The 22,950-nt window shown below is 36.9% G+C and overlaps 1 protein-coding gene across 1 annotated transcript in view; it reads right to left on the bottom strand.

The window, feature by feature from the left end:
* The window catches only part of LOC134385700 (nitric oxide synthase 1-like), a 112,981-nt gene extending 91,364 nt beyond the window's left edge, over positions 1-21,617 (bottom strand). Inside the window, exon 1 of the mRNA XM_063107433.1 lies at positions 21,577-21,617. Within this exon, the coding sequence (XP_062963503.1) occupies positions 21,577-21,617 (41 nt within the window). The remainder of the gene's footprint in view (positions 1-21,576) is intronic.
* Between the last annotated feature and the right edge of the window lie 1,333 nt (positions 21,618-22,950).

Genomic DNA, 22,950 nt, shown 5'->3' on the forward strand with positions numbered 1-22,950 from the left:
CTGGTGATGCTAGACACACACAAAGAGGTTTATGACACACATAGTGAAGCTTTCTGGGGTAGAGCAGGACAGGCCTCTCAAACTGGTCAAAAGTGCCTTGAGACAGCAAGAAAAGGAGACTGGCTTGGGATTTTTATGATGGATAGGGGATGGGATTAGGGTAAGGGTCCCACGCAGGCAGAGGCTTGTATGGTTTGAACTTCCCTCTGGCACCAAAGGTCGTGCCTGGAATTTCTTAGCAGTTTGTCTTGATGTGGGGCAGAGGAGGAAGGGGAAGTGGTAGGATACTAAAGCTCTTATAACCAAACACCACAAGTAGACTCAAGCTTTATGATAAGGCAAATAAAAGATTTTATTATTAAACTGTCAATGCAAAAGTGCTGGTATTGGTTGCTACCCTACAACCATTTCTGTCCCTCTTCCTCGTAGAACGACTGACTCCCACAATGGGACGTGAGAGGAAGTCTGCAGGAGGGCTGCTAGGAGTGATTTTACTCTCTAATAAAAAGAGATGCATGGAACTAAATGCTCCATTTCTTTATCATAAGGAAAATTTTTTGTGATTCAATTTCATAATTGAATAAACTAATACATATAAATTTTAGAGTTGCTCAGGAACATTTCAGCATGAACTCAAAATATCCCATGTGTTCTAAAAAGTCACCATGCAACGTAGGATAGAGAAAAATAATTGAAAGCAAATATTATGGTTCTTTGTGATAAATCATTTTAATAACACTGGCTACCTCCTGGTAATCAAAAGGTCTAATTGTTAGTAATAAAATACCTTGGTAAAAATACCTTGCCACTTAATAAATATAATTTGTGGAATAGATACAAAATTTCAATGGCTCCCTGAGGATGCCATGCCAAAAGGCCCAGAACCTGTGAATATACATTACATGGCAAAAGAGACTTTGTAGTCAGTGAGAAGAGAGTTTTAGGAGGGGAGTCTCATATCCTGCAAATGTTATTTCATATTTGTCTGACTCATCTTCATACTCATGATCTTAACCCTGAGGCATGGACAAATGTAACCATACATAACTGACTTAATGGTTTCCCGCATTAGTCTTATTGAGGTGGCATCATAGAGATATAACCTTTGAATATCTGACTGTTTTCCTAGCAAATGATTTTGTCTACAATCTCTAGAACTTATTGCAGCAGTTACAGCTTATTGATGATGGAGCATTATACTCACCTGTCTTTCCCATGAGCTCTAAAATTCTCTATGTAAATTCAACAGCATGAATTTTCATGAACTTAAAGTATCAAAAACTATTATTTTTCTTTTCTATTAAAACCCAGGAAAGTGAAGAATTATAGATCCTTCTTCATTGTCAAAGTCCTAACATCAGCTTTTATTTATTTTTTTAATGTTAATTATTAGAAAGATGTAAGCAATGAATAAAAAAAGTTTTCAATAAGCTTTTTTTTGTTTGCTTTGTTTTGTTTTTAATTTTAACTATTCTTTGTATTGTGGAATTCTTTTCCCCCCATTCTCCCAGTAACTATTCTTCTACCTTTCTCATTAGTTTTGTTTCTTTTGTGTGACATTTGAGGAAGAAATGTTGAAAGCTGAAGTGCTGTTTCACTTGTTGGTGGATGCAACTTCTAATGGGTATCCTTTGAAAACACAATTACTTAACACTAATAGAGGTGGTAATGAATCACTGTATACCCCAAGGTTATATTTCTGATTTCTCGATCTAATCACTTTGCTAAAGATTCCTCAATCCACAGACTATAGGGAAACATGAGTCAAAAAATCCATTTCTTTCCTCTTATTTTTTGGACTTCTCCATTTCTCAAATTACATGGCAAAATTTATTCAATAAATGTTTGGAAAAATCGTATATTTCTTCTCAAATGAATAAATAAACTGAGCTGGCTCAGTTTTTCCTGAGGAATGGTCCCTGTCTCAGAGTCCATTTCTAAGCATATATAGAACATTTTATAGCTATATAGGCAGCCATACATGATTGTGCACAGTTTTTGCTAGTAAGTTGCAATTCTGAAACCATATCTGTAAGATACTGTATCCATCTTAGAATACCATAAAACCTGACATCTCATTTCATCATCTTGGGTTACTGATTCCTTGCCTTATAACCCTCATCATTAACAATGAGATGAAGAAATCAGTAACTGATTTTTTCCTACAAAAATCATGAATCTTGTAAACTTCATTTTCTCAGATGTATTCTAAGAGCATTTGTACCAAAATGACAAACTTGGGAAGTCCAGATTATGTCAAAACTATTTGTGATGGAAAACCTTCCAATACTTTACTATTAAGTGATAATTCAATTTTGGTGGACCATAAACTCCTATTGTTATTAATTGCCATGTCTCCTGTGACATCAAAGTGTCAGTGCTATATTGGTATCTTTAAGCTCAAAGATGCTGCATACTCTTAGAGGGTATATTTCCTAGTTCCCAACTTCAAGGAAGTTTTTTGCATTTTGGTTCCAGTGCATACTATAAGAAACCCTTTTTGGGTACTACTCACAATTGGGGGTGGTGGAAAATGTCTCCAAGTAGCTCGCTTAATATTATTATTTATAGCATATATAAATTGTGCAGTTAGCATGAGATTAGTATATTGCCATATGACATTTGGTTTAAGGGACCAGGGAAAATCTGGGTAAAGAGAGATCTTTCATAACTACTGAAGAACATTATTATACATCCAGGAATAAAAGTTGACTCACAGAGAAAAGAATATGCAATTTTGATAAATGTTCTTATAATTCTAATCTAATAAATCAATACAGTTAAGTTCTACTATAGCACTCACTTCTTTCTTACAGCAGACTTAGTCATTTTTATATATCTATCTTCTGTACTAGAATATCACTAATTGAGGAGTATGTCATATGTATTTAAAAGCAAAGAACAGGTATTCAACATGTGAATGTGTAATTAGATTGAATGGTGTAGTAGAGGAAAGAGAAAAATTGGTAAAAGTTGAAAAAATAGACCAAAGTCAATTTGTGGTATTCACCATTGGTGCTTGAAGTTCAAAAGAACATTGTAAGAAATTGAAGGTTGTCACACGTAATATAAAGCACCTTGCTTATCATTCTCTCCTCTTTAGCAACTGTAGCTATACAGAATCCAGATGCACTAGACGTATTTTTTTTCTGTCAATCATGTTTTTTGAGGAAATGACCTTTCCTAATTCTTGCTCTGTGTGGTTAATGTGAGGTTGATCCAACTTTCTTGATATAGGGATGATAAAATCCTGTGCACAACCTATCCAGTCACAGCACCTGGATGACAGCTTAATGAATTAGCAAAGTTGATCGGAATCCTACTCAGAGGATTTTGCTAGAACTATTAGAAAATAGTATGTCTTTCATTTCTGCTAATTTTACCTGTGCAAAAGTTAAGCCTCATCAACAGTAATCATCATCGCCACCTCACAGGAAAAATTTAGCCAAGAAAAATGCCAACACAGGAGGAAAACAGAACAGATTCATGGAAAGAGTAATGACTTGTTTAGAGTTCACCCATAGAATTCTGTAACTCTTGCAGCCAGTTGTATCCCTGAAACTTTAGATTTATGACATTTGCCAGTGCAAGAAAGATGACCAATATTAGAAATAAGAAATGAGTTTATGCTTTCCACGTAAGATTTCTAAAATGAGGAATGCACCGATTAGAGAGGTTGAATAGCAATGTAGATTTCCTTCCCAAGGCTGCAATGTTTGTGTTTTTTATTTATATAAGCTAAGTAGCTGGTTAAATTGCTGTCTTTTTAGACAAAAATTCAGACCATGTGTCTTTCAAGGCTGATATTAGGTCCCTAGAATTTCATGACATGTAAATGTGACTGGGTAAAACAGATGTGACCCACAGGTGTTGGTCTTGGAGCTAGAGACAACAACTGGATAGAACCTTTGTGGATGGAGTGATTGTATTTTTAATTGCAGTTAGAATAGTAGTGTTATAGGGCCGACCCCGTGGCTCACTCGGGAGAGTGCGGTGCTGGGAGCGCAGCGCCTATATAGGGATGGCCATTGCGCTCACTGACTGAGTGCGGTACAGGCAACACCAAGCCAAGGGTTGCAATCCCCTTACAGGTCACAAAAAGGCCAAAAAAAAAAAAAAAAAAAAAGGAATAGTAGTGTTATAATACAACTAGAATTTTGAAATTGTGTGGGAAGAGAAATGTGCACATATCATAGTCAATGAAAGTGTGGAATGTAGGGGGTACATTGACCACCCAGAGCATGACTTTGTGGAAACACCATTTCACCATTCTTACTCTATGTGGCTCAAGGGAGCCTGACTCATCCTCTAAGCTCAGGGCAAAGCATGTGGCACAGGCCTATCAGAGCACCATGGTGATTAGCTTAAGGATGGGTATGTCAACCAATGTAGGCCAATCAGTGTTTACCTCTAGACTTTTGCAGTAACTCAGGAAATAAGAGCACTTTCTTCAAGTATTGTTAGCTAAGCTGCCAGTGACTACTTTCATCAAGGTGTGGAGAAACCCTACTTGAAAATGAAACAAACAAACAAATTAGTACCAAGGAATGGAATAAAAAGGTTGGGTGACAGAGAAGGAGAAGAAGGAAGGAAGGGAGGGAGAGAAAGAAAGGAAGTAAAAATGAAAGGAATGAGAGAAAACATGACCATATTTTTGGATCCAGCCTTTATAGAAGCAAGATGTGCTTCTTATATTCTCAATAGCATGAGCCAATAAATTCTCTTTTTGACCTAATCAAATTTCAGTTGTATTACTGTTACTTGTAACCAAGAGAGTACTTAAGTTATGGAGATTACATTTTACAAGATAAAGTATTCAGTAGATAAAAGAGATGTTGAAAGGTTTAACTTCTGAAGTTCATGTGTTTCATATCCAATGGGGTATGAAAATCCCTTTGGTCTTAACTCACAGACGATATGATGCTATAATTTCCTAAGCAATTCCAACAAATTTGATTTCTTTACTTTTCAGCTTTATTTAGTGTTAAAAGAAAAAATTTCACAATAAATTTAAGAGTTTATTTGAGCAAAGAATGACTTATGAATAGGGCATCACTGAGAACCATCAGAGGTTCAGAGAGCTCTACTCAGCTGTGTGTGCCTTAAGCTTTTATAGGCTGAGCATGGCAGCAAAGTAGAGAAATCACGTGATTGGCTACAGGAAGGAGTTTGTCTTATTGGAACATGGTATGATGAGGCATTTGCCTTATTTGGAGACAGTCTGATCAGTTGGCTGCCTACGGCTGGCTGAAGCTCAGCTGTTTGTGATTGGCTGAAACCCAGCTATTTGCTGCAAAAAAAATATACACCTAAATTAGATCTTGGTTTGTTAATGTACTAAGTTAGCTTAAAGTTTGTTATGTAAGAATTCAAAGTACAGAGACAGATTCAGGCTAGTGACCTCCTGCTTATTTAATTTAACAATAGGTAAAATCCAGTTAATTTGTTATAGAGCAATTGTTATAGTCAGTTATATTGATGAGAGTAAGTTATAGCTAACCATTTGAATTAAAAGAGACTCAAAATCTATAAAGCTTTTCCACAAATAGTAAAAAATGTATTTATAGTTATATGAGGACAATTAAAGCATGGATAAAGTCCTTTAAATAATATCTATCATGATCATACTAGTCACTGTTATTATTATAAATATGATTTATTAGAACAGGTACTGGGTTCATTTTATTGTTGCCTTATTTAGTTCTCATAACCATTCTATGAGGTAGGAGTGATTATGTTCCCCATTCTCCAGATTAGAAACTGAATCTCAGTGAGGTGCTCTTAACCTCCATGTAGAGCTGCTGAATTAGTTAGGGTAATATAGGCAAAGCTGCAGTAGCAAGTACATCTCAAGATTTCTATGGCTTAACTCTATAAGTTTGTTTCTTGCTTATAGTTTGGGCAGGTAATAAGGTCTGCAGAGTAGCTCTCCTGCACCCGGTTATTTAGTGTCACAGGTTGATGGAGATTCTGCTATCTTCAATGCATGACTTTGAACATCCAAGTCAGAGAAAATCAAGAGATCATGTAGGATCCTGGGAAGGAAGTGTTTATGGGCCAGATCTTGAAGCGGCCCATATCATTTCCACCAACATTCTACTGGATAGAACCTACTCACTGTGAGGGAGGCTGATATGTGTTGTCCAGCTGTGTGCTCAAAAAAGAATGAGAAGTTTTCAGTGGTAGCTATTGGTATGTGCCACAATTGCCTTCCTTGTTTACTTTTAAAATTATAGTTAATAGAGTGGTAATAAAATTACAGAGAAAGAAGTATCAGAAAGAAAGAAGAAAACAGCAATGAAAATAAAATATCCCTTTTAACAAGCTCACTAGAAACTAGAACAAGATTCTAGCTGAAGAATTGTCAAAAGTGAAGATAAGGTAAAAGTGCAAATTTCCAAGAGAAAAATTATTAAGTTGCTTCTGTTTCCACCTTTCAGGAGGCCAACTCATTTGTGGAATGAGCATGGGATTTGGGATCAGAGAGACCTGGGTTTGAATTCTTGCTCAAATATAACTAGCTATTTGATATTAGATAGTTACTGTTTTAGAATGCTTGGGCTGTCATAACAAATGCCATATAATACATGATTTAAACATCAAAAATGTATTTTCTAACAGTTCTGCAGGCTGGGAAGTTCAAAATAAAAGTGCTGGCCAATTCAGTTTTGGTAAGGGCTCTCTTCCTGGTTTGCAGATCTTCCTGCTGTGTCTCCACATAGTAGAGAGCACTCTGGTATCTCTTCCTCTTTTTATAAGGGCACCAGCTCTATTGAATTAGGGAACCACTTTTATGACCTCATTTTACTTTTATCACCTCCTTACAGACCCTATCACCAAATATAGTCACATTGGGGATTAAGGGTTCAACATATGAATTTGGGGTGAGGATGGGCGACACAATTCAGTCCAAAGCAGTTGCATGCCCTTTCTGAGTTTTAGTTTCTTGATGGAAAATGGAAGCAGACCAAATAAAATTCATATAAAGATTGGTATTCATATAAATGATGAACTTGACACTGAGCCAGTTATCACCATGCACTAATTGCTGTTCTTAGTATTGTGGTCAGGGAACAGTTGAGTATCTAGTTCACCTTAGTAGTATTTTACTTTAAAATGTTCAGCTATGGATTTTATATTCCTCCTGAGGACACAATTGACCCTGAGCTTGAGGTTTGCATGATAGAGAGATGGTGACAAGTAGTTTTAAATGGTGAAAACAAAAGACTGAGGGGACAGGGAATCAGGTGATTAAAAGATGTGTTTTGTCTTGTGAAGCTGCATAAAATTCATGTGACAGCCCTTTAAAGTTCGGTGGTGGCCCAAATTATCTGTTGTCTTTTTGTGTTCACTGAGTAAGTAGATTCTAAACTTGGTTTCCTCAAACTGAATCCAATCACATGTAGTCTTTATAAAAATATTTATTTATTTATTTGCCCATCAGGATTTCAGCAAGAATAAAGACTGTGCAAAGAAAGCAAATTAAAATAAAGTAAAACAAACCATCATCATCACCACCCCCAACAACAAAATAAACTTAATTGTAAAACAGCTTTTCTTGAAGACTTAACTTGCTTTTTCTAATTCTTTCTGGTCATCCTGCTTGCTAGCTGCACTACTAAATTGTGAAAAATTGAAGTCAAATGCTTTGAGGTATAAATATTCGTAGACATTTTATGTCTACTACAGAACATAATGCCTAATGCTAAGTGGGTATTAAACGGATGGATGGATGGATGGACGGACGGACGAATGGATGGATGGATGGATGGATGGATAAGTATATATTCAATGTTTAACTCAGTCTATAACTCGGGACATTTGAGACCAGAAATATGCAAGCACAATATGAGGATGACTGGTTGCTTTTAAGAACAGTGTTTCACCATGGTCTTTCAGTTCTCTCTTACTTTCTTGTTGTTGACCAGGTGGGCATTCATTCATTCATTCACTTTTTATTTAGTCTAGAACCATTTTATCCCACTCTTTTCTGTTTGATGACTCCAGTTTATCTGTCAAGATTCAGAGTATTTTTCTCTTTCTGGGAAACTTTCCCTGACCTCAGATTCAGGAGAGTCACCTTCTTTTTTGATCTAATGGTGCTGGGTAATTTCTCTACTAAACATAAAGCTAACCACACTGCATTTGCTTCATTGTTTCTTCTGACATCAAATTCAGTAATGAAATCAACAACCAAAAGTAACAAAAAGAGATCTATCCTTTGCTTAGTATTTCTCAAAGAATTTTTAACCAAAGCAATAGTTCTTAAAGATGTTTTATATAGTTCCCAAAGCTTCTCTCCAAGCCTCTTTTTTCCTTCCTCACCAAAAATACCTCACCAAATCTAGGCAGAAGTGCGCTTGGCTCTTTCTCCCCTCCTGTCACCTTCCTGTATGTATGATTTTCTTTTGTTTCCTCTTCAATATAATGTCTTCCAGTGCAGGGCTATTCAAAGAGTGGTGCGCAGACTAACGATGATTCTAAAAATGTATGTTACGAACAGTGATGAGAAAAGTAAGAATTAAAGAGGAAACAGAAACTTTTAAAGACAATTAATTGAGTTTCTTTGATAAATCTAGTAATAAAAAATGGGCTTTATTTTTGTCTTTTTAAAATTTCAATTTCAATTATTTTATTCTCATTGTATTAAAAAAATATTGGCCTGTGATGGATTGGTTTTAAGAAAAAACTGGTTCTTCACCACAAATAATTTGAGAAGGTTTGTTCTAACTATTGAATCACCTTTATAGTGTATACACCATCCAATCATGATGGAAGCTGATCACAAACAGTATTTTTGGCTTTCTGAACATGTATTTGACTGAATATGGGCCCTAACTCTCCTTCTTCTAGAGTTCTCCCCTGACTGTTTTCCACTATCCTATAAAACAAAACCTTTACATGGTGGGGATAACAGAAGGCACCAAGAGGCCAAAGACAAAGTCATTTTTGGCAGCCTGCTCAGTCTGGTGAGGGTGGCAGGTGAGAGAAACATAAAGCATCATGGATAGGGTTGGCAAATACTTATAACTTCACATTTTTCTTTTTATGCCTGTTACAAAATAAAAAAAAAATTATTTTGGAGGAAAAAAACTGAATTGTATTTATTGTACAGATTTGAAATTTTAACTTTTGAGTTATAATAGCAGATACCCATCCAAAGGGAAAGATGTTAAGACAGAAAGATAAGAAGAAAACCTGTATTTAATAATGTCTTCATTAGATACTTTTTATTTTTTGCTTCTTAATTTTTATAGACTTTTAATAAGATCACACAAATCATGGTATTAACCAAAATAAAGCTTCTATTTAAGTTAGTTTACCTTTTATGTATCTATTATTATCTAAGGTCATTTGATTGTATCTAATTTTCTAATAAAAATTTCATGAGCACTCTAGCTACTGCCATACTTTTAATTCAAACAGGCTGTATATTCTATTTTGAAATAATTCTTTTAATGCTTTATTGAGCTGTTAAATTCTTAGTTGGAAGTGTTTCTAAATATAAAATGATTGTGACATAAACTTTCTTGAGAGCTCTATATTTATAAGGCCATTGTATCCCATTTTGAAAATGGCTTCAGATTGGCTTTTTGTTCCCTCTTTTCTTTTCTAAAGATATTTCCTTGGGACCTGCATGCTTTGCTTCTTTAAGGCTTGTATTCTACAGGAAATACTTTGCATTATTTAGGAAGGCATTGAAAATAGCACGGTTAGCAACCTTCCATCTCGCATTAGTAACATCTCTCCTCCCCTTGCTCACATTATCCCTAGATTTCAAATTCTGAGTCATACACATTGACTGCGATACATTGATCATTTTATGAGATAAGTGTGCTGAATAAACCATTCTCCACTCACCCCTGCTGCCTACATCTTTCTCTTTCTGGGCAAACATCTTCTTATCTACCACTTCAATTACTGTCACTATTCATTTAGCTTCCAATCATCTTCTTCAGCCCCAAGCACCCTCCTTGTTGGCAATCTGAATTTTCAAGCACCTAATGAATATCTTTACTTGCCTATACCTGGGTTCCTTAAACATAATACTTTTGAAATGAAATGGAGTTTCTCTGTTCACTCTCATTTTCATCCCTGATGACATAATTTATTCTTTTTTTATGGTCATTATTTTTATTAATGGTCACATCAATCTTTCAGTTGCCCAGGATACGAAAACTTATCTTTCTCCCTTTCTCCACAAACCTGATTAGTCACCAAATCTTCTTGATTCTACTTAAAAAATGTTTTGGATCTTTTTCCATGTTTTCTTTTCATGGTTTCTATCACTTTAAGCCTGAGCTTTACCTCCTGCTTTTAATTTCTTGATATTCCATTTCATTGTCTGTTCTGCCACAATCATTTCCTTCCTAAATCACAGGCTGGTTCAGAATGACCTTTTTTCTTCTCAAAACTCTTCTAGTTTTGTACTACTTTCAGAATAGATTCAAACTATTTAGCATGAAATTCAAAGTCTTTCAAGATATGTGGTTTAATATAAACCAGTGAATTCAGTTTGTTCCTCATTTTTAAGATTTGCTATTTCACGTCTCTATTTTTTGGAATATTTTTATTTCCAATTCTTTTTTGCAAGTCATCATTCTCCTAAACTTTCAAGACCTGAAATGCCTCCTTATTTCCTGTATTCAGGAAGTTCATTCCTATGAAATCCCAGGGAAATTGGTTTAGACATTGCTTCGTTCTTTTTGATGAATATAGTGTAGTTTTATCACAGATACATTTAACTTACTCAAATCATCTATACGCATGCTCACAACTTTAATAGTACTGTTGAGTCCACTTCTACTGCCTTTCTTTTGAAAGAAAGCAAGAGTTGAGAGTTGTGGATTTTAAGTTCCCCATATGGATCTCAGTTCCCACAGGCTTTTGGTAGGAGCATCTTGCTGAGTTATGGCCTACTAGTATGGGAAAATGTTAACAATTTTTGCATATTTTAGCAATGTTTCTAAATGCTAGGCCAGTGATAAAGAAGCACTTCTTTACGGGTCATTGCTTCTGTGACTGTGTTAGATCGATTGAGAGACACGTTCATTTCTAACATGCCATTTTTCTAAGCAGATTTTCAACTTTTGAGTAAGAAGCACATTTGCAAACTTTTGGGTTTTAAATTTTTAGTTTTAGGATTATGAACTTCCTAAGGAAATATAAATGTCTTTTGTTGTCCTTTTAGCACAAATCATTATGCTCTACTCAGTAGTTGATGCATGATCTCTAACCTTAATTTATTTTGAGTTTGTCTAATCAGCATGGGTTTCATAGAGACACCAAATATCTCAAGCAACTCTGTTAGGATTCTTTTATTCAACTGTCTTCGTTGTATGGTGGGTATTCTATATGTCTTCTCCTTTAACTTCATGACCAAGTGAAACATTCTACAGGAGTGCTTACCACTGCTTTTCCAAAATATCAGAATGGGTAAGCATTGAAACTTCTTGCCCCAGTAAATAAAAGTGCTAGGTTGATCTGATTAAATTCGCATGAAATTCAAGAAGTTTATCTTGGCCCTCAAAAGAATCAGGAAACAGTGCCAAGGGGGTCACAAAATGTGGTGGATTGGTCTCCTGTGGATTCAAACTCACAAATTATAGCTAACTGTTTGTTTCAGGAATACTCAGTCTCTTTAGTTTGATAGAAGAAAAGAGTGCTTTGGGCCGAGCCCGTGGCGCACTCGGTAGCGTGCTGCGCTAGCAGCGCGGCGACGCTCCCGCCGCGGGTTCGGATCCTATATAGGTAATGGCCGGTGCACTCACTGGCTGAGTGCCGGTCACGAAAAAGACAAAAAAAAAAAAAAAAAAAAAAAGAAGAAGAAAAGAGTGCTTTAATAAAAAAAATAGGTATATATATACAAAAAACATTATCGCACCTCGGTAGTAATAAACTCTCCTTCTCTATGATGTTGTGTTATTTTAATATCTTTGTAGGGAAAGATGACACAGAGTAGTCCACAGGTAGTAACATTTCAATTTTACACTTTGGAGATTTCATCTTTTGATGGAATCCCTTTTATAATCTGACTAATGTAAGGTTATGCTGTCTCTCATTACAACTTTTGATCATCCTTTCAGCAGAGCAGGGCTAAAGTCATCATCATCATTAAGCTCTGGAAGAATTTCCTGCTGTTCTTTTAGATAATCACAATATTTTTCATTTTATGAAAAGCATGAAGGGAATTTATACTTCTCTCTTATCATTTCTTATATTGAGTGTTTGGGGTGGAGGCAAAAAGAAGTAGTAAAATATCCTAACAAAAAATCTTAACTACACTTCTAAATTAGATTTTCTCCCAGTAATATTGTCCCACATATTTTCAGGATGTACCTCTGCCAGAAATAAGGCTTTAAATTTAGGAACCACACTAGATGTTTATCTAAATTGTCATATTTCAACTAGATTTTTAAACCTTATCATGAATAGCCAAGGGCAGTAACTGCCAGGAACCTAGCTTGAAACTGGAAGCTATGATTTTTAGCATTTGCCCTATTGTCTAAATTTTGGGGCATAATTTCCATTCCAACTAAGTTACTGTGAATATATTACAGTTTTATTATTAGCAATGCTAACTTTTGGTTTGTTTTCGGCAGAGCTTTTTTATAATTGGAGTGTGATCAGTCTTATATGAAATTATTTCACGTATGCAGATAATATCTGCTGTGCTTGTGTCAATGTCAAATGAATCTTATTACTATTTGGGCTGCTCTAGAATGACAGTGGAGTCTGAATAATTCATTGGCTGCTGAAGGGTCAGCCTGACTACTTCCACAAACATTTAGGAAGGCGCATTATGTTTCAGTCATAAAGTACTTAACTACAGCTTTGATTATTTATTGCTTACCACTCTCATATGAGGTCAGGAAGAATTACCTTTGTTACTATGATTCTATGATTAGGGGAATTAAAGGATACGGAAATAGATGGAAACTGTGGTTGGGCTAGTTACCGAAAGTTACAACCAAGGTCACAGAGTAGAAATCTGAAATTACATCTCTAAAACCCTATGTGTTCTTTCATTGTTCAATCAAAACAGGCAGATTACTCCTTAGATGTGGTAAATTTGCAATTTTTTAGCTTGGAATAATACAGTACCTTATATTCATTTAGCACCTTTACATTTTTTATCTCATCCAGTCATTCAGCAAATATTTCTTTAGTGCCTACTGTGTGAACTGCACTAGAAAGGACTGTGCACATGACAGTGTCACATATTCTGTCCTCAAGGAGGTTTATGTACACAGTTTGTTGTAACATAAGAGGCCGAGAAGGGAAAGACACTTAATAACCATTGAAAGAAAGCACTAGACCAAAGATCAAAAGGCAGAAGTTGATTTCCTTTCCAACTATCTCTTAAAAATTTTTCTGCCTTCCTAAGTTCAGACATAGGCCTGTGTCTCCGGTGTGCGTAGCCACAAGGACAGACAAATGATTTGGTACACCTTTAAACTGCCAATCTTTACATATTTGTTTAGCATTTATTTAATTAAGTGGGTAAGAAGGGTAAACTTTCTACTTACTAAAGGTACATATTTTTTAGGCTCCAAATAAGCAAATTACAACATGTCAAGATAAATGACTCTTGGTTCACAGTCTCAGATGTGAGATTTAATGTTTCAAATTTTCAAATGTTCAGCTTAGTTTCTATCTTTCAGCACTGGGATTTGGTTGGACAAGGATGGAGCATATTAGATTCTCAGGTACTGGTACAAAAAAAAAAAGAAATGAGAAAAAACAAAAAACAAACAAACAAACAAAAACCAAGAATAAAGTGTCCACAGATTTATATCTCAGAATATGATCTCAGCCACATTCTGTTTTGGTAGCCATTGTAAAATCATAAAGATTTTTCATCTAGGTTTTCTTATACCTGTGGAAGAAGATAAGACATGGCTATTTGTCCAAGACGGTAACTGCCAGGCTTTGGGAACTGGGTAGGTTTCAGTAGGTTCCACATTAGGAGGTGCAGCTCCTTTCTCCCATGGGATCCTTTATCCTTCCAGTATGGGGCCTCTCCTGTCACCTTCTTCCTAGAGCTCAGTCACAGGCAAACAGAATAACCCAGAATTACAATTATCTGGTATGAGTAGAAAACTAGAATAGAATGAGATGAGACCCTCCGAATTCCTGAGACAGCCCCTATAAGCCTTAGCTTCCACATGATTAGATGTGCACCCCGCCTCCACCCCACACACCATCCATTGTGAATACACATTCACCTATGTTCTGTTCCTAATTGCTGGTGGCTGCCCTAGCAGGTCCACCCTCTGAGGCCAGGCAGCTCTCTTTAAAACCTTCCTGTGGAGACTTTCTTTCTCAGCACAGCCTCTTCACCAGTGCTGTGGGCACTTCTCTGTCACATCACAGGGTCAGTGCCATTGGAATTCAACTGGTAAATCCAGCTTCTCTCAGAGAAACTTCCTCATCTACTGCGAATAAATCTCATTCTACACACTCAGGTTTTCAACAAATAGAGTTCTTTCATTCTCTGTAATTCATACTAAGTGTTTGGCTCTGGGCTGGCAGACAATTTAATGCTGGTCTTTTCTGAGTACTTAACCACCCTAATTGTCAGGTGTTTCAGGACCTTCAAGGAATTAAAAGGGCACCATTATAGGTAACAGACAGGTGGCAGTGATTCAATCTAAATACCCCTTCAGATACTTCCATGCCATTCTAGAGGCACAAAAATCTTTCACAAAACTGCCTATAGTTTGATATGCCTGGAGACACCGCTCAACCATTTCTCTTAGGGTCTTAACAATTCTCAGAGGAAATATCTCCCACACTCAGCATTCATAAATTCAGAATTCACAAATATCTCATTCTCGCCCCTCTCTCTATCCCTCCCTATGTCTCTCTTTCCCTCCCCTATGTCTCTCTCTCTCTCTCTCTCTGTCTCATCTTTCTTCTCCATCCAATTTTTGGCATTAACACTTTGTATGCCAATAAATCCCATTTCCTGTCAGGCCAAAAAAAAAAAAAAAATCCCCAAACCAAAATCAACAGCAACAAAAGGGTAAAAGAAAACACTGTGAGTAAAATCTCAAAATCTCATTCCAGATACACATGCACCCAACTGAACATGTTCTTGTCTCTTATTTCACTTTTTGTCTAGTACTTTTACTTATCAAATATACAGGTAACCGACATGGAATGGCTATCATCTTCCTTTTTTGCTTCTTTGTTTTTTTGTTTCCCCTGTTAGCAAGTTTTCCCCCACTTTTTTTTTTTTTTTTTTTTGTAATAGGTTTTGGTTTCTCTTTAGCATTCTTTTACAGTTTTCTTAAATTTCAGAATTTCTTTGGAAGGACTGTCAAAGAGCTTAATTTAGATAACAAAGTAAATCTCTCAATCTGGGCTATGCGCTATCTGTTTCTGTGACTGAAATTTCTGACTCAAGGTTTCAGGGCAGTTGTTTTGGCCTATAGTTGCATTTTCTAGTTTGAACATCTGAACTAAAAAAATTTAAAAAAAAAAAAGAAAAAAACAAAATGAAAGAAACACTCTGGACAGATAGAGGCATCTTTGGAAATTCCTCCTCTCTAAGTCAGTGGGAGTGTGATCAGTGTTCATTTTGCCATTTTATTAATTATGTTAGAAACCTTTGTAAGAAACTCAGCTGTTATATTTCCAGTTCTGTCCAATGATTATTTTAGGACTGTTTAATGTTGGTACTTCTGGCATCTGCCTTACTGGTCTATCCTGTAATCTGACTCTGGTCCACCCTCATTTCTTGCTTAGACCAATGTCGTAGCCATCTAATTAGTCTCCTGCTTCTGGTCTTGCCTTATTCCAGTTGTTCAGCCAAAGGGTAGCCAGAGGTATGTGTCTAAAATGCAAATCTCAGCATTTTACCCCCTTGCTTAAAACTTTTCAGTGACTTTCTAGAATATATGACAGTAAATTACAATAAACTACCTGCTTAGATTCTCCTGGAATGCCTTTAAAAGTGCAGAATACTCAGCCCTACTTCACAAATACTAATTGAGAATTTCTGGTGTGACTGGAAATCTCTGGTGGGGTTGGGAAATTTGCATTTGCATTTGAGCAAGAACCCTGGGAAATTCTTATGCCTGGCAAAGTTTCAGAATCACTAGTTTCAAGATATTAAAAAAATAAAAAGTCATTAAATATGATTGCCTTGCTTATCCTTCTACTATTATTGTGGACTCTGCTCAAGCCATGCATGATTACTTGTATTTTCTTATTTCTTTTATGCCTTCTTGCTTTTTTCACATACTATTCCTTCTATCTTGAATGCCCATTCTTATCTTTTTAAGTGACTAATTCCTACTTGTTCTATAAGAGGTAGTAGGAACAATTCTTCATCTGTGAAATCTTCCCTGACTTCCCACTTTCCACAGAGAACCATTCTCGCCCCTCTGGGTGTTTCTACCACGCTTAATAAATACCATCGTCACAGTGAGAAAGGGTTCAAGTCAAAGCTAGTAGGCAGCTGTGAGTATTGTGGCCAAAGACAGGGCATAAACTAATGTACTTGACTCTTACCGAGAGGGTGGTAATTGTATTCTCTCAGTTTTCTACATTAGCATTCACTACAATGGTTGTCACATAGAAGGCATTTAGCAATTTTTTGAAATAGTATGTTAAAAAAATGTGGAATAAGAAATATAATAGGACTTTTTTTGCTTCCTAGGTCTTAACAACTCAAGTCAGGCCAAAGCTGAAGAAAATGTCACTAAATGCATTCCCTTCTAAAGATAGCTACCAAAAATTGATGCCATATTTCTCCTCCCAAGACTTAATAAGTACTATTGGAATCAGCCCTCCTTTTATCACTTTCCCTACCAACCTTACTTTCTGCCCAATATGTCTAAGAAGTGTAGAGAGGCAAGAGAGAAAGGGGGTGTCATCAGAATCACTTGTTTCATGGGAAGTGAATTGTGGATGGCGAGGGTTACAGGCTGGGCTCTCTCCTTCCCAATCAAGTGATAGGGTGCTTTAAGAAAATCATTCCCATCCCTGCATTACAATACGAGAAACTGGTGTGCATTCCCTCATTTTGGATCCCATTTGCAGTGGATATGGCAAAAGGTACGGATCTAGTTTCATTCTTCTACATATGGATGTCCAGTTTTCCCAGGACCATTTATTGAAGAGGTTGTATTTTCCCCAATGTATGTTCTTGGTGCCTTTGTTGAAGATCAGTTGGCTGAAAGTATGTGGGTTGATTTCTGGGTTCTCTATTCTGTTCCATTGGTCTGAATGTTTGTTTTTATGCCACTACCATGTTGTATTGGTTACTATAGCTTTGTAGTATAATTTGAAGTCAGGTAGTGTTATGCCTCTGGCTTTATTTCTTGTTTTGCTCAGGATTGCTTTGGTTATTTGTGATTTTATCGTTGTTCCATATGAATGTTAGGATTGTTTTTTCTATTTCTGTGAAGAAAGTCATTGGTATTTTGATGGGGATTGCATTCAATCTGTTGATCACTTTGGGTAGTATGGACATTTTCACAATGTTAATTCTTCCAATCCAAGAGCATGGAATATCTTTTCATCTTTTTGTGTCCTCTTTAATTTCTTTCAGTAGTGATTTATAGTTCTCATTGAAGAGATCATTTATCTTCTTGGTTAAATTTATTCCAAGGTATTTTATTTTCCTGATGACTATTGTCAATGGGCTACCTTTCTTGATTTATTTTTCTGTAGTTTATTATTGGAGAATAAAAATGCTAATGATTTTTGTATGCTGATTTTGTGTCCTGTAACTTTACTGAAATCATTTATCGACTCTAAGAGTGTTTTTGTAGAGTCTTTAGGCTTTTCTATATATAGAATCATATCATCTTCAAACAGGAACAATTTGACTTTTCTCTATCAGTGTTGATGCTCTTTATTTCTTTCTCTTGCCTGATTGCTCTGGCTAGCACTACGTTAAATTGTATTGCAAGTGCTAGCCAGAGAGTGGGCATCCTTGTTCACATTCTTAAGAGAAAAGTTTTCAGCTTTTCCCCATTCAGGATGATACCAGTGGTGGGTTTGTGGTATATAGCTTTTATTGTGTTGAAATACTTTTCTTCTATACCTAATTTGCTGAGAGTCTTTATCATGAAGGGATGTTGAATTCTGTCAAATGCTTTTTCTACATCTGTTAGGATAATCATATGGTTTTGTCCTTGATTTTGTTGATTGATGTATCACATTTATTGACTTGCTTATATTGAGCCATCCTTGTATCCCTGGGATGAATCCGACTTGATCGTGGTGTGTGTGTGTGCATGTGTGTGTGTGTGTGTGTGTGTGTGTGTGTGCACGTGTGTATTTTTGATGTGTTGCTGTATTCTATTTGCTAATATTTTGTTGAGGATTTTGCATCTATGTTCATCAGAGATACTGGCCTATAGTTTTCTTTTTTGTTATATCTTTGTCTGGTTTTGGTATCAGGGTCATGCTTGCCACGTAGAGTGAGTTTGGGACAATGACCTCTGTTTCAATTTTTTGGAATAGTTTGAAGAGAATTAGTATTAACTCCTCTCTAAAGGTTTGGTAGAACTCAGCAGTGAAGCCATCTATCTGGTCTTGGGCTTTTCTTTTTTGGGAGACTGCTGATTACTGCTTCAATCTCATTACTTGTTATTGGTCTGTTCAGGTTTTCTATTTCTTCTTGGTTCAGTCTTGGTAGTTTGTATGTGTCCAGAAATTTATCCATTTCCTCCAGGTTTTCAAATTTGTTGGTGTATATTTGTTCATAATAGTCTCTAATGATTTGTTGTTTTTCTTTAGTAACAGTTGTAATGTCTCCTTTTTCAGTTTTGATTTTTGTTATTTGGCTCTTTTCTCTTGTTTTTTAGATAGCCTAACTAATGGTTTGTCTATTTTGTTTATCCTGACGTAAAAACAACATTTTGCTGTGTTGATCTTTTGTATAATTTTTTACATCCTTATTTCATTTAGTTATGCTCTGATTATTATTTATTTCCATCTATTAATTTACAGATTAGATTGTTCTTGTCTTTCTAGTTGTTTGAAGTGTAGCATTAGATTGTTTATTTGAAATGTTTCTATTGTTTGGATGTAAGCATTTATTGAAATAAAATTTCTTTTTATTACTGCTTTTGCAGTATCCCACAGGTTTTGGTATAATGTGTTTTTATTTTCATTGAAGTTTCAAGACATTTTTTAATTCCCTGTGTAATTTCTTCTTGGACCCACACATGATTCTGGAGCTTGTTGTTTAATTTCCATGTGTTTGTATAGTTTCCAGAGTTTTGTTTATTATTGATTTCTAATTTTAATCCATTGTGGTCTGAAAAGATAGTTGAAATGATTTCAATTTTTTAAAAAATTTGTTGAGACTTAATTTGTGACCTAACATGTGGTCTATCCTGGAGAATGCTCCATTTTCTGATGAGAAGAATGTATATTCTGTGGTTGTTGGCTGAAATGTTCTGTAGGTGTCTGCCAACTCCAATTGGTCTAAAGTGTGGTTTGATTCCTGTGTTTCTCTTTTGATTTCTTGCCTAGATAAACTGTCCAATGTTGAGAGACTGGTGTTCAGGTCCCCAACTCTTACCATATTTGGGTCTATCTCTTTATTTAAGTCTAATCATGTTTTCTTTATATATCTTGGTGCTCTGATGTTGGGTGCCTATATATTTATGATTGTTGTCTTCTTGCTGGATAGATTCCTTTTTCATTATATATGGGCCTTCTTTGTCTCTTTTTATAGTTTTTGGCTTAAAGTCTGTTTTGTCTGATATAAGAATAGCTACTCCTGCTCATTTTTGGTTTCCATTTTCATGGTGTATTAGTCCATTTGTGTTGCTATAACAGAATACCTGAGTGAGACTGGGTAATTTATAAACAATGGAGATTTATTTGGCTTATGATTCTGGGACAGCTGCATCTGACATGGGCCTCAGCCTGCTTCTGTTCATGGTGGAAAGCAGCAGGCACCTGGTGGGTACAAGCAGATCACATAGCAAAAGGATGTAAGAGAGAGAAGAGGTGCCAGGGTCCTATAAACAACCAGCTCTTGTGGGAACTAATAGAGCAAGAACTCACTCATTACTCCCCCCACCTAGGGAGAGCACTAATCCATTCACGAGGGATCTGCCCCCATGACTCAATCAGTTTCCAACACTGCCACATTGGGGATTAAATTTCCACATGATGTTTGGAGGGGACAACACATCCAAACTCTATCACATGGTACATCTTTTTTCATCCCTTCACTCTTAACCTGTTTGTGTTTTTACAGGTGAGGTGAGTATCTTGTAGACAGCACATAGTTGGGTACAGCTTTTCAGTTCAATCAGCCAGTCTGTGTCTTTTGAGTGGGAAATTTAATCCATTTACATTTAAGGATTTAACTGAAAGGTATTGATTTACTCCTGGCATTTTATCAATTTTCATTTGGATATTTTAAATATGTTTTGTTTCTTTCTTTCCCTTTTATTGTTTGTCTTTGGTGTTTGTTGGTTTTTGGAGGTGGTAAGATAGTTTCTTTCTCTTTCTCATTTGCATTTTATTTTACCTTTGTGGGCTTTGTTCTTTCTTGTGTACTCATGATAGTGATAATCATTTTTTTGGATTCCAGATGCAGGATTCCCTTGAGGATTTTTCGTAGGGCTGGTCATGTGGTGGTGAACTACTGTAGTACTTGTTTGTCTGGGAACTGTCCATTTCTGAAGTATAGCCTTGCTGAGTATAGTATTTTTGGCTGGCAAATTTTTCTTTTAGTATTTTGAATATTTTATCCCATTCTTTTCTGGCCTATAGTGTTTCTGTTGAGAAGCCTACTGTTAGTCTGATGGGGACTCACTTATAGGTGACTTGATGCTTTGCTCTTGCTTATTGTAGGATTCTCTCTTTGTCTTTGAGTTTTACCAGTTTGACTATAATGTGCCTCAGAGAGGACCTTTTTGAATTGTATCTGTTTGGGGTTCTTAGGGCCTTCTGAATCTGAAGGTCCATGTCTCTCCCTATCCTGGGAAGTTTTCCATTATTATTTCATTGAATATGTTCTCAATGTGTTTTTCTTTCTCCTCTCCTTCAGGAACACTCTTGATTCAGATGTTTGTGTGCTTAAGGTTGTCTGCTATCTCGCTTAGATTTTCTTCATTTTTTAAAATTATTTTTTCTTTTCTTTTGTCCACCTGCATTATTTTGAATAGAATGTCTTCGAGATCAGGAATTCTTTCTCTGCTTGCTCTAGACTGCTGAAGTTCTCATTTTTTTTTTTATTATTTCATTGAATGACTCCTTCATTTCCATGTGTTCTGCTATATTCCCTTTTAAGGTATTAATCTCTTTACAAATTTCCTCCCTCATAACCTGGACAGTTCCACTCAGATCACTGTCATATCTAACTACTTCTTCTTGTAGTTTATTGAGTTTCGATAAGATTTTTACACAGAATTCCTTTCCATCATTTCAAGGGTTTTCTGCTCTATAGGGTCTGATACTTGAGAGTTATTGCATTCCTTTGGTAGACTCATACTTTCTGTTTTGTTTTTTTTTTAAACATATTTCTATTATCTCTACATTGATGTCTGGTCATCTGATACAGCAGTTGCTTCTTCTATTGCTTTCTATTACTCGCCTTCCCTGGACTCTGTTGGTGACCCTTCTTGTGTCATTGTAGTCAAGTGGTCAGTGACTTGTCTGCATAAGGGCAGAGGCTGCTGCAGCTGCTGTTGTAGGAGGCCACCCTTGTGGCAGTGGGGACTGTGGTGGTGGCTTTGGTAGACTGTCCACATGTCATCAGTAGCTCCAGTGGGCAATAGGCTGCTAGCATGATAATGGTGGCTGCCTGGTCACACTGGTGGTGGTGGTGACTGCAGCAGTAGCAGTCACAGCAGCCACCTGCTTGGCCACGGTGTCCACAATGGCAGCCCATGCAGCTATGGTGTCTGCAGTGGCAGCATGGTTACCTTGTGGCAACAACAGTGGCGTCGGCAGCTACAACTGCCTCCCTGGTATCTGCTATGTCATTGGTGGCAGCAGCGTTATCTCGTGGGGATGGCAGTAGTGCTGATGGCTGCAACTGCTTCCATTGCCTCTGCGGTGTCTGCAGCAACAATGGGATTATCTCATGTGGATAGCAGCAGTGCCAGCAGCTACCACTACCTCCCACATGTCTGCAGTGTCCACAGTGGCAGTGGGATTACTTTGTGGTTGCTGCAACAGTCTCTGTCACTTCTGCTGTGTTTGCAGCAGGAGCAGGGTTACCTGTAGGGGCAACAGCAACACCAGTGCCTGCACTTAGCTCCCTTGTGTCTTCAGCGCCCTTAGCAACAGCAGGGTAACTTCATAGTGGCAGCATTGCACCAGTGGCTGCACTGCTTCCCCTGCACCTGCGGTGTCCCTGGCAGCAGTGGGGTTACCATGTGTGGGTGGCTGCAACTGCTTCCCTGTTTCTGCAGTGTTCTTGGTGGCAGTGGGGTTAACTCATGGCAATGGCAATGGTGACAGTGGTTGCTACCTCCTCCATCATGTCTGTGGAGTCCACAGCTGCAGTGATGGGCCACCTTCAGGACTACTGTTCTGCAGGGAACTACTCTGCAATGGGCAATGGTTTTGGTGCCAGGTAATGGCTCCAGAGAATATGGTGGCAGTGGTGGTGGGCCTATTTTGATCTTCTCCAGAACTCCCTTCTATGCTAATGAATCATCATTCTCTTGTGCTTGGTTACTCCCATCCTGGCTTGATTCACTAAATCCTTATCAGTTCTTGGTGAAATTATAAAAATAGGTTTCTCTGGGTAAGTAAAGTTGAGGGGTAGCCCTTGGAGAGTGATGACCCCACAAAAGGGTGACTTCTCACTCTCTAGGGACCAGCTAGTGTTCATATATCACTTCACTTTTGCATCTGTTTTGGATTGTTCTGTGGAACCACATTATGACTTTAAGGATAGATAGACTTGGAAAACAAAGTGATTCTTGAATGGGTCATGAAACTACAGCTCTAACA

The sequence above is a fragment of the Cynocephalus volans genome, chromosome 9, assembly GCF_027409185.1.
Source record: "Cynocephalus volans isolate mCynVol1 chromosome 9, mCynVol1.pri, whole genome shotgun sequence".
In the NCBI taxonomy this organism is placed as follows: Eukaryota; Metazoa; Chordata; class Mammalia; order Dermoptera; family Cynocephalidae; genus Cynocephalus; species Cynocephalus volans.